Below are 13,284 nucleotides of genomic sequence, written 5' to 3' on the forward strand. Positions count from 1 at the left end.
AACGGAATTTCACACCAGAGGTGTTCGCTTATTTTAACGCGAAATGCGCATAGCATCATCGGGGACCCACAAAAAGCAACAAAATACATATGTACATATATACATGCCTGTGTGTTTGTGTGTGTGGCAAAAACTATTGTGGCGGCGCGGCAGCAAATTGCGCAAGCGGTGCGCGGGTGCCAGCGGGCAGCGCACAGTTTCCTGTGCGGCGCATAGCCCCCACAACCTGTTGGAGATCGGTCATCGGGCATGGACATTGCCAGGGTTGCATGTGCGCCATGTGCGATACGCGACCGACTGGTTTTGCTGTTGTTGTTGTTGGCGCCAGGGCTGCCATGGAAAATTAGTTAAGCTCTGAACTGGCTGCCGCACTGTCTGCTGTCGTCGTCGTCGTCGTCGTCGTCGTTGTCGACGTCTCCCCAATTGAAAATCGACAACAGCTAGCAGCGTTGCAGGCGGAGGCGGCAGCAGCAGCAGCGCAACAGCAGCAACAGAACCGGCATACATACACGCACACATTTACACTCACAAATACACTGTGGCGCTGCGGGCAGCAGGCGACGGCAGCGGGGCAGACAGACGAGTTATTTGCTGCGGTGTAAAAAAACCTGTTTGTTTAAACAACAATCTTGTACTAAAAATACATGTGCCTCACACATACACACACAAAGCCACAAAGCCAGCGCACACTTATACTACAACAGCAGCAGCAGCAAAAGAGAGCGAGAGCGTAAAAAAAAACTCGCTCACTGTACAAACACACACATATGTACTGTGTGGCGCTTTAGCAGCAGCAACGGCTGCCAGTGTGTCTGCCAGTGCGCCAGTCGTTGTCGCTTCGTCGCTGCCCCGCTGCGCTGCCTGTGTTAACCGCAGCAGCAGCAGCAGCAGCGCCATTGCAGTTTACCCGTTTGCTTGCACGTAGGCGTCCGCTGGTCTGGCTTAATGTGTGTGTCTGTGTGTCTGTGTGTGTGTGTGTCTGTGTGTGTTGGCGTTGGAGGGCCCCGTTCCCGGGTTGCCAGCTTCTAAACCGACAGTTGTTGTTGCTGCTGTTGCTTTTGTTGTTTTTGCTTTACGTTATTTATGCGCGTTTCGTTCAGTTTCGTTCGATTCATTTCGTTGCGGCGGCACCGAACAGAAATTGACTCAAATTGACGACGACGACGTTGGACGCAACGGTGGCAACGCCATGCCCCGCATGCCCCTACCCCTTGCTAACGTCAGGTCAGTTGCCAGCGAAAGAATGCTGGGCTGCGGCTGCGACTGCGGCTGCGGCGTTTGCTAACTAGCAAAGAGATGCCAGATCGAAACCCAACAACACCTGAAGCTCACTCGATAATGTGTGCGCGCGCGTGTGTGTGTGTGTGTACTGTGGGTACCTGCATGAGAGAAGAGGAGAAGCGGAGAGCTGAAGCTTCGCATGAGCAGCAGCCGCATTTAAAGTCAGTCGAAGCGATGCGAAACAGCAACAGGCACACAGGATCCAAGAAATTCCAATTCTTGGAAAAGTTAATAAAAGTTTTGCCTTCGCGCGCGCGTTGCCGCCTTTCACACACACACATGCACCAGCATGCGCATATACATACATACATGCATGTATGTGCTTGTGTGTTTGTTTGTGTGCTTGGGCAGCGCATTTTTATACGCCTGCAGCTTCGGCGGCCCAGTGTCTGCCTCTGCCTCTGTCTCTGGCCGCAGCAAGACATACAATTGCCCCCCCCCCCCCCCCCCCACACACACCCCTCGCCACGTCCCTTGCAGCCCATTGGAAACCCTCGTCATGGCTGAGACGCGACTGACCATGGGCCCCGGCCACGTTCCTTTAAGGCAGGCCGCTTTCTTTTCCAAGAAGAACTATCCATTAGGCGCCTGAGATCGCCAAGCAACAGCGGGTCCAGCTCCAGCTACAGCTCCAGCTCTCAGCAGAGTCCGGGCACTGTGTTTACCTGGAATTGGCCAAGATCGTGCTGTAAATGAAACGATCGCCAAATGATCCTTTGGCTCACAACTATGCAGGGCCTTGGCTCTGGCTCTGGCTCTGACTCTGCTTCTGCTTCTGCCTCTCTTTCTGGCTCTGTATTCGGCTTTGGAGCTGCCTTCAGCTCGGTTTTCAAAAATATTTATGTTGCGGAAATTTCCAGGCATTGATCGTAACGATCTATATATTCCATAAATATTCCTTATGCACTGCATTCATGTTTTTATATCTGTTCCCAAATTTAAAATATCGATAATTATCGAGTTGTTAAGCATAGCTTTATGATCCAGATAGATAAAACCTGGTTTCTAGATCTGCTTATAGCATATATATTGCAAAAATATTGCCTTTGCACTGTTCCCATAAGAAAAAAAATAGTTTAAGTGGCTTATAATAGGTTTTCGTTCACGGCTTTACTCAATATCTGTTCCCACTTTCATATTATCGATAAATATCGATGTTGAGATATGTTTTTTAATAACTCTATTATCTTGATAGACCAAACCTGAGTTCTAGATCTTCTTATAGCATATGTATTGCAAAAATATTGTCTAGGCCCATAATAGATTGTATCGATATCTGTTCCCACTTTCATATTATCGATAAATATCGATGTGGAGATATGTTTTTAAGCATAGCTCGAAGACTTTATGAGCTACATAGATCCAACTTGATTTGTTCAGCTTCTTATGGTATACATAGTCAAGGAATACTTCCTTTTTTGGATACGTAAACCCATTACCTACCCGGAAAAACTGGAAAAACTCAAAGCATATACGATTAGCAGGAGGCTAGAATGTGTTAGGCTATCTCCCATACACCTTATAGTATATCTGGCTTTGATTTCAGAATGAAACTAGCAAAAAAGCAAACTGCAACACTTGATCGACACGTTCCGGCGATCTTTGACATGTGGCTAATCAGTTGATGAATTGAAGGCAGTTCAATCTGTAAAGCAGAGGCGAAGCCGCAAGTGAATCACTGAAACCGAATATCTATACAGCTCAGGTGCCATATAATAAGCCAGATTAGCTCAGATTCCAGAAATCAGAAAACATTTTAGTATATATATATATACATGTGATATATATATATACATATGTGTATAGCTAAAGATCTGGCACTTATTTTTGTGCCTCGATTGACTACAATCTGTAAATAATGGGCCACACAAGTTGCTGCTTGTAATTATATAGAAGTTTGGTGTAACCCGGCTTTGCGCGGCTCTAGTGTTTATTTTGTATCAAACTTAAGATGTGATCGTTTAAAAGGGGCTGCAAATATAGGCACTCGATAAACTTGTGTTGAGATAATTGTCAAGTTGATTTGTAAAAAGAAAACGATCACAATCACGAATTTCTACAGTTTCCACGCTTGCGGGTGGAATAGTTCCACGCTTGCGGGTGGAATAGTTCCACGCTTCCACTTAAATTCAGTTCACATTAACAATCAAACAGGGCAAACGTTTTATATATATATATATATATATATATATATAATATAATTAAATAAATAGTTAAATAAGTTGATTAAGTCGATCGGGCGATCTTTGACTTGGGCTTATCAGTTTGAAATTGATGAATTGGATTTGAATCGACGAGACTAAAAAAAAAGTGAATCACAGAAAGCAAAAAAAACGCCACTCAAAACGATTAACATTATCATTTAGATTGTAAATTTTGCCATGGAGCTGATCATATCGTGGCATTGGCATAAATGGAATTAATAAGAAAATGACTGGATCCAGAAACTGGGCATAGATCATAGATCAGAGATTCAATCAAAAAACTCTTAACGAGCCCAAACTCATAATATAACTGGGGGACTTACACACGATCGATTCTTGGATGTTGTGAATATATGAATATCAAAATATTTGTTTAAATGCGATTTGATAGATACGCTCGCTGACTGCACACGCCGTCGATCGTGCTGGGCGATAATCGCATCTGGAGGGGGGCGACGGTTGGGTTGAGAATTAGTCAGAGTCGGGCCTGGAAGCAAATTGGCGTTTTGCGTATTAGGTAGATGGAGTTTTCGGGTGCCTAAACAATTGTGAATAGGCCTTCGACGTGACTCAACCCGGGCGAAACACTCGCCCCAATTACAATGTGCATGAGTTTCTGATATCGTAAGCTAAAAACGTGATTGAGCCACGTGCGGAAGGGGGATCGGTTTGGGGTGCAACAGAAATGGAAACGTGCACGACTGCAAGCTACCCTGTAAACAATTGCGCATTATACGAACTTCTGCCCCATGACAGCTACAATGTGTTCTTGCATAACTTGGAACTCTGTTTATGGATTTTGATGAAATTTTCAGGGCTTTACTAGAACCACGCAAGCTGTGCACATACCAAGGCCCAAGCTTGTCAGTATTTAGGGCAGCGAAATATCGCTCAATTAAATATTTCGCATCTTTCGGCTATGCGAGATAAGAAACTTATCTCTTTCCTGAACTGGGGCTTGATTTTAAAGTAAACTTTAACTCGGATTGATCATAATTAGATATACCCGATAACTTAAGTTGCTAACTAATCTACCCACTTGCAGTCGGTACAGGGTATTCATATCAGTTAGCCATTCAAGGCCCGGCTGAGCTCTTTTATTCGACTTACTCGACATGGCAATACATATATGTACATATAGGTACTACAATCTGTGAACAGAAGAAATCGGATCAGTCGAATGGCATGTTTTGCCATAACATATGTTTCTGTTTAACTGTCATTTAAAACGTTTTGAGAGCGTGGATCGCACGATATTTAGCACTATTTATGCCCCTTTGTGCGATCTTATCGCCCGATAAGCGCCGTCAACTACCCATCGACAGTTCATCCAAGTTTATTTCACAAGCCGTCCACTTGTTTTTATTCCGTTGCAAACTTTGCACAATTAGTCATAAAGTGACATTGTAGAAAGACATCCAGAACGGTGTATATCTATATCTATAAAATAATTTATATTTCCTATAATGTTATTTCCCGAACCAAAAGATGGCATGGGCAGCTTTGCATGGGGCATATTTTTGAACGTATCCTCTTGTGCTTTGGTATTTAGTCACTTTTGGGGGTCCTCTTTGGACACTGCAAATTTCAGAAAGATCGGACTATAAACACCGAAGTTATCTGAGAACACACTAACCATATTTTGTGTGGAGCGAAGGAAAGAGGAAAGAGGAGTTGCTGCATCAATTTTTCCTTCTTTTCTGAGCGGTTTATATTGAATGGATTTATGTAAATATGAATTAAGTTTGTTTTTATATTCGTACAGTTCTCAGTCCTACTTCAATTTCAATTTTGACTCCATTTTACGATTTCTACTCTCTTGATACGACCTCGCCTCATCCAATCTTTTAAATAAATATGCACTGGATATATTATGGTGAAAATACGACAAAGTAGTGTATGATAAATTCCCAGGGTCTTGAACTTGAAAAGTTTGGAGTTCAACATTGGATAACTTGAAAAAAAAGGAAGAACTCTTCAGAACCAAAGTTAATGCTAATTTGCGAATTGGTAAAAAATAGAGCTGTGTTTTAGATTCTACTATATATATTTGATGTGTATATTATAAATATACACTTTACTCTATATATACTCTATATACTCTATATACTCCATACACTCTATATATACGCCATATACTCTATGTACTCTAGATATTCTAGATACTACATGTACTCTATATACTCTATATATACTCCATATACTCTATATACTCTTGTACTCTATATATACTCTAAATAGTCTAGTTACTATATATACTCTATATACTCTATATAATCTAGATATTCTAGTTACCCTATACTCTATATATACTCCTTATACTCCATATACCCTACATATTCTGTATACTCTATATACAGATATGTTCTCTATACTCTATATACTCTTGTACTCTAAATAGTCGAATTACTATATGTACTCCATATACTCTATATACTCTGTATGTTACATATAACAAATTTGTAGTCCAAGATTTCTGGATAATTCCAGCTTGTAAAAGTGCCTATAGACGAACGAGCTGTGTTTATGTGGGTTATATCAGATATATATATATATATATATATATATATATATATATATATATATATATATATATATATATATATATATATATATATATATTATATTAAGGGCTGATCAGCGCTGCGACTTATTGACTTGCTTTCATTTGCGTTGGCTTCGGATTGGTTTTGGGCCAAGTTGAGTTTCGGATTGGGTTACGCGTGCGCGCCGAGTTCTTCGAGTGTGGCTGTCTCCAAGTGTCTCCAAGTGTCGCCCCTGCCCACTCTCAAGCGGCAAGTCCGCAGGCCCCACTTGTTTGTGTATGTATGTATATGTGTATATGTGCACACATATACATATATGCGGCTCGCTGTTTGCGCCTGTGTTTGTGTGTGTGGGCTTATGCTCCGCATTCGAAGGCAGACAGCGCGGCGTCGGCCCGGACCCGGGCCCAATAGCGTTTAGCCCCTGCCCCCTGCACCCCGCCACGGCCCTTTCCTGGCTAGCGAACGTTCGCTCTGTGTCGCTTTTATGTGTGCCTCCCCTCGGCCCCTCTGCCGCTCTGCCCACACGGTGCCCACGACAGCGATCGCACCGCGCCCTTTGTGCTTGAAGACGTTGGCCTCGCCCCGCCCCGCGTCCGCCCCTGGCCCGTTGACCAAATGATTTTTGTTTGATTTTTTTTTATTATTATTTTTCAACTTTTTAATCAATTCATGTGTCTGTCTCTGTCTGCCTCTGTGTGTGTGTGTGTGTGTGTGTGCGTGTGTGTGTGTGTGCATCTATTGTGTGTATAGGTTTTCGATTTTTACGTTACCTTTACCTTTTTTTATATTCAATTTTTATCTCTTTGCCTGCGTCTTTTCCGCTTTTTACTTGAATGTGTTTCTTTTCTTCTTCTTTTTTTTTCGTTTATTTTTTTTTTGTTTTCTTCTTTTTGATAAATCGATTTAGAAGCCGACGGGGCCACAAAAGTGGAATTCTTTTGATTTTATTTTAAACACACACACACACGCACGCACGCACACGTATGCTGCGCTGCCTGTGTAGTTGTTGCTTTTATTGTTGTTGTTTTTTTTTTAAGTTTTCGTTTTTTTTTCCAACTTATTTCTCTGCTGTTTTTGTTGTTTGTTACTTGGAAATGCAATTCAAAAACATTTTCATGTGCATGCGTCGGCGTTTGTCGGTGGGGAGGTGTGTGTGTGTGGGGGGGGTTAGCGCTCAACGTTGCCAGACAACGCGTCGTTCATTTTTGGGGCGTGTTGGGATGCCAGCAAAAACAAGAAGAAGAAGAAGAAGAAGACGAAGATCGCAAAGGCGACGACATGGGAATCTATGCGCGCTGTCCAATGTCCTCTCTTGACTGGAAGCCTCTCTTAACTTCAACTTGCACTCCACTCGTTCACTCGCTCACTCGCTCGCCCCGTCTCCCTCACTCCCAGGCGTGAGCATAGCCGAGTAGCAGCGATCTATCATCGGGCATCATCAGAGCGGCCGTCGCCTTCTGCTTTGACTAGGTGAGTCAATGTTTTTTTTATCTGCATTGTTGTTGTTGTTGCTATTGCTGCTGCCTTTGGTCGAGCAGCTCTAATCGTGTTGCGTGCGTCTTTCGGCTCTTTCGCCTATGTTATGTGCCTCGTTTTGGTCTCTTGCGCCCTCGCTTCAACTGCCGTTCAATATCGCACGCGCAAATGATGCTGCCAGCAGAGACAACAACAACAACAACAACAACGACAGAAAACACATTTTTTATTTGTGAATTTGCATACACACGCAGTCATCACAGCCGCAACAACACCAACAACAAGAATATCAGCAAAGTCACACAAACACATGCATATGTGTTTCATTCATGAATTCCAGTTGACGACGATCGCCGCGACAGATGCAGAAGCAGAAGCAGCGGCAGAGACAGCGACAGCGACAGAAGCAGCGCAGATTTTTGTCTCTGCGCGTTGAGCGCACAGAAAATTTCGTTTGTCATTTGCAACAAGTGCGGCCCACAGTTGCAGTTGTTGTTGTTGCAATTGCTGTCGTTGTTATTTTAGTGCAGTTGCATTTGCCTTTGCTGATGTTGTTGTAGCTATGCCCTTTTGTCTTTGAGCTTAGTCAGGTGGGGGCGACGGCAGCATCGCTAAGCGATAGCAACAGCGACGACTGTAATGCACCCACAGCCAAAAACAATGTATGTCTGTATGTATGTATGTACACACATGCATATGTACACACATCTACAGCAACAACAACGAAGCATACACACGTACGCACACATACAAAACAAATGCATCGCTCTCATAATGGAATAACATGTTATTCCATCGTGAGCCAGCACGGCGCATTACACATTCAACAGTTGATTCTCGATTGTGTACGTAATACACATACACACACACAAACTTAAATGCATGCACAGAGCGTAAGCGCAGAGCGCGAGAGTCAGAGAGGCAATGGCATGGCGTGCACTCAACCCCCCCTTCCGCCTTAAGTCATATACACACACACGCACACACATCATGCGACGGCAAGCGCTCAACAAGTTCATGTGACGATTTGACGCTGCGTCGCCGCGTCGAGGCGACAGAGCAAAAGCAAAAGCACCAAACATGTCGGCCGGGCCGAGCCCTAGTGCCAGAATGTCTGGCAGCCACGACTCACACACACTCGCACACATACACGTGCACCGTACATGCACTCTGCGCTGCATGTGTGTGTGTGTGTGTGTGTGCATGTATCGGTGTAAACTGGCAGAGCTAGCGAAATTGTAGCGCAAGTTGGAAGCGGCCGCCGCAACGTGGTTCGCAGTCGTCGCTGTCGTTGTCGCTGCTGCTCCTTTGGCGCACAGCCACAATAGCAGCAACACAGTGTGGCAAAGCTTTTAATGAATGTGTAATTGTTGGCTAAAATTCATTTTAAAATGATAGCATATACACATTGAATATATACGCCTTGAATTTTTTTTTATAATTAAATAGTTCTGATAAACAGAGAAAATATGCATAGGCATATAGATGTACATACATACGTCAATATGTATTTTAGTTGTGTGATAAAAAATCATTTCATATTACAGCATATACCTGTGATTGTCGATATGTTGTCCCACTGTGCACAGTTTGAGTGGCCAGCACACCACACAGAGTTTGTCAGTTAGTCAGCCTGTGGTGAGGCAGGCGACGGCGGTTCGGGCCTGGGCCGTGCCCGGGGGCAGGGCCAGCAATCGTCGTTCGTGTCCGTCCCCTTCTGTCCGATGCGTCCGACGCGTCGGTTGTCGGTCGTAGCAGAAAATCAACTCTACACCAGCCACACAAAAGCGCCGCGGTCGCAGCAAGCACAACCATGATGGAATAATATATTTATATTCATATTAATATATACATATACATATATATATATACATATATATATATATATATATATATGCAAACAGATATATGTATGTATGCTATTCCATCATGAACACAACAAGAAGTATTCTCACACACACACGCATACAACCATTCAACGTATTCACTCACTCACACACACACGCACACACACACGCACGCACACAAGTGTACATGCTGCATAATACAGGAGCGCAGACACCTCGCCGACGATTGTCGTCAGTTTGTCTGCAGTGCTCAGCGCTGTTGCTGCTGGCTTGGCTGCAAAAGCAACAACAACAAGAGCAACAACAACAACAAGAGCAACAATAGCAATAACAACAACTGGTTTGGTCTGGCGGCGGCAACTCTGGGGCCCGCCAAGTGTCTGACTCGTTCACACTCACACATAGATGCACGCACACTTGCTGCGCTGTCGCTGCTGTTGCTGCTGCTGATGAGCTATTAGAACGCACACAGATACGCGCTGGCACACACATACACACGCACAGGCACACAAACAAGCAGACAGAGCGTCGACTGCACTCACACTCTCAGACTGAGAGGCGCGCGCGCGAGCTGTGCTGTGGCTGCGGCTGTGTTGTTGTTGCGTTCATTCGTTCATTTCAGTTCGTTTCGTTTCGTTTCGTTCTCGCATCGTATCTGTGTGTGTGTGTGTGTGTGTGCGTGTGTGAGCGGCAGCGGCAGCAGCAGCAGCAGCAGCGCCGACAACGACGGGCCAGCCAGTCTAGAACGTAGAACGCAGCAGGCAGAACAATTGTGTTTTGGATTCCTTGCCGTGCGGTTGCGGATCGCGTCGCGTTGCCAAACAAGAGCAACAAATATATATTTTTCTCTGTGTGTTTTTGTGTGTGCAAATGAATTCAAGCTACAAATTTCACATATGTGCATATATACTATATTTTTTTTGTGTTGTGCTCTTGTGTTCTTTCATCTAACATTTAACAACAGTCCAAGCAAAATATCAATATATCAATATCAAAAACAAAAACAGAAACAAAAAACAAATAAAACCAATACAAAAAGCAACAATTTTTGTTACTTCCAAGACGACGGCGTTAACGTGTTTTTGTTGTTGCGCTCACTTGTTTCCAGTGCCAGCGCTGCCAGATCGCGAGTTATGAAAGCGCAAGCGTCGCCAGCGTCGCCAGCAAATAGCAACAACAGCAACAACAGCAACTTTGAAAGCAACATAGATATATGCTAAGAAAACTGTATATATAAATATATATATATATATATATACGTATAGTAAATACTATTTTTGATATACAAAAAACGTTTTACAAACAAAAATGGATAACAGCGAACAAAGTTCGATAAACAATTGCAACAACAATAGCAACAGCGGCAGCGCTGCCGCCGCCGCAGTAGCCATGGCCGCGGCCGCCGCGCTGAGCTTTAATCAACAGGAACAGCAGCAGCAACAGCAGCAGCAACAGCAACAACAACAACCCAAGCGGCCTGCTAAGGACACGACAGCAGCAGCAGCAGCAACAGTTGCTGAGCGCCACAGCAACAGCAACGGCAACAGCAGCGCCTGCAGCCCCAAGATGGGCTCACGTCGCATTTTCACGCCGCAGTTCAAGCTGCAGGTGCTCGAGTCGTATCGCAACGACAACGACTGCAAGGGCAATCAGCGTGCCACGGCCCGCAAGTACAACATACATCGCCGCCAGATACAAAAGTGGCTGCAATGCGAGCCCAACTTGCGCTCTTCGGTGGCCAACAACCAGCACCAGCAGCAGCATCAGCAGCAGCAGCAACAGCAGCAGCAACAGTTGCAGCAGCAGCAGCAGCAACATCATCATCATCAGCAGCAGCAACAGTTGCAGTTGCAGCAGCAACAGCAGCAGCCAGCGCCGGCGCCTTTGAAGCCGCATCAGTTTCATCAGCATCTTTTGGCACATCATCATCACCATCATCATCATCATCATCCGCACGGAGCAGCCGCCGCCGCCTCGATGGCAGCAGCTGTTGCTGCCGCGCGTGCGCATCAGTTGCTGACGAACGGCTTCGCCGCGCCGCATACGCATGCGCATGCGCATCATGTGGCAGCAGCAGCGGCGGCAGCAGCAGCAGCAGCAGCGGCGGGCGCCTTGCCGCCGCTGCAGCACAGCAATGGCACCGCAGCAACAGTTGCTGGTGCGGCAACAACAACAGCAGCAGCAGCTGCGGCGGCCGGCAGCAACAGCAACAACACGTTGTCGGCGGCTAAAATTGCCGCCGTCGTGGCAGCATTTGCCAGCAACAGCAGCAACAGCAACAACAACAACAACAGCAGCAGCAACAACAATTGCCAACACAGCAGCAGCAGCAACAGTTGCAGCAGCGCCACAACGTTGCCATATTGCACAACAACACAGCAGCAACAAGTGCCAAATGCCGTGCCACTGAACAGCAGCAACAGCCAGCACATTCCTCAGCCCGCAACACAGCAGCAACATGCCACACAGCAGCAGCAGCAACAACAGCAGCAGCCGCCGCCGCCTTTGGTTTATGGTTATGCGCCTGCCGCCTATTTGCCGCTGCACGCGCCCATGGATCTGTCGCTGAGCAGCGCGGCGCGGCGACAACGTGAGCAGCAGCAACAGTTGCAGCTCGAGCAACAGCAACAGTTGCCGCTGGGCTGTCGCAAGCGCGCGGCGCAATCGCCCTGGCTGGGCGGCAGCACGCCGGCGGACAAGCTGAGCAAACTGGAGGCCATCAAATGCGAGCCCAGCGACAACGAGGCGGAGGACGATGTGGATATCGATGTCGATGTCGAGGCCGAGGCCGACACGGAGGCAGCAACTGTTGCTGAGCGCAAGCTGCCCGCCAAGCAGGTCAAGCTCTTCAAGCCCTATCTGCTGGACGAGAGTGCGGCGGAGTCACAATGGGAGCCGGAGCCGGAGCCGGAACGGGAGCCGGAGCGGGAGCGGGAACAGCAGCTGGAGCTGCGCGTTGAGGATGAACGCGCCGCCGATGCCGATGATGAGGAGCATGCCACGCTCAACGGCGGCAGCAAGAAGAAGAAGCGCGTGGCGCCCAAGCAACGGGAGCCAATCATCTGGAGCAATCATCCCTTTGCCAGCGGCAGCAGCAGCAGCAGCTGCTTTCAGTCGCCGCCGCTGCTGATGCCGTACGCTGCCGCCGCCGCGCCGCTGCCGCCGTTTCACGCCGGGAGTCCTCAGCAACAGCAGCAGCAGTTTCAAGGCGGCGGCAGCAACAGCAGCAGCAGCAGCAACAGCAGCAATTGCGGCGGCAGCAAGCCAGCCACGCCCACTATTAATGTGCTCAGCCCCTTCTCGGCGCCGGCGCTGTCGCCCATCGGCTTCTGCTGCCCCAAAGGCTCGCCAGTCTCCGGCTACGAGAGCAGCTCCTCCACCTACAGCGACAGCCCCAGCGCCAGCTCTACGCACAGCTACAGCCTCAATCTGCAGCTCCATGCCGCCGTCTACAACGACAACTTGATGCAACAGCAACAGCAGCAGCAACAGCAGCAGCAACAGCAACAGCAGCAACAGTTGCTGCAGCGCTGGCTGGATCACGAGGCGCTGGCACGCCTTAACTCGGCCGCAGCGGGCGGTGCGGCGGTTGCGGTCGCTGCCACGCCCACAAGCAGTACCAGGGCAGCGCCCATAACGCTGCTGGCCTAAGCCAACGCAGCAGCAACAGTTGCTGATGGCAGCGGCAACAACCATAACAAACAAACAAAAAACCCACCTAACAAGCGGGCGGCTAGAGGGAAGGGGGCGTGGCCTAGGGCCTGGTCTAGGGCCTTGTAAGTTAATTAACGAAAAAGGGAAAACAAAAAAACAACAACAAGCAAAAGTCTAAAAAGCAATTTACTTTTCGGGTGTTTTAACTGTTACGTTTAATTTAATTAATTACTAATCAATTACTTCCAAAAACAACAACAACCACATATCAAA

The 13,284-nt window shown here is 46.8% G+C and overlaps 1 protein-coding gene across 1 annotated transcript; it reads left to right on the top strand.

The window, feature by feature from the left end:
* The first annotated feature begins 10,665 nt into the window (after positions 1 to 10,665).
* LOC115767193 (myb-like protein AA) lies at positions 10,666 to 13,277 on the top strand. The gene is made up of 5 exons (XM_030711384.1): positions 10,666 to 10,684; positions 10,853 to 11,421; positions 11,542 to 11,697; positions 11,827 to 12,474; positions 12,601 to 13,277. The coding sequence occupies exons 1-5, from the start codon at positions 10,666 to 10,668 to the stop codon at positions 13,006 to 13,008; spliced, it is 1,800 nt and encodes a 599-aa protein (XP_030567244.1). The 3' UTR covers positions 13,009 to 13,277.
* Positions 13,278 to 13,284: the final 7 nt, after the last annotated feature.

This window comes from Drosophila novamexicana, unplaced genomic scaffold, assembly GCF_003285875.2.
Source record: "Drosophila novamexicana strain 15010-1031.04,08,12 unplaced genomic scaffold, DnovRS2.1 tig00001353-arrow-arrow-pilon, whole genome shotgun sequence".
Lineage (NCBI taxonomy): Eukaryota > Metazoa > Arthropoda > Insecta > Diptera > Drosophilidae > Drosophila > Drosophila novamexicana.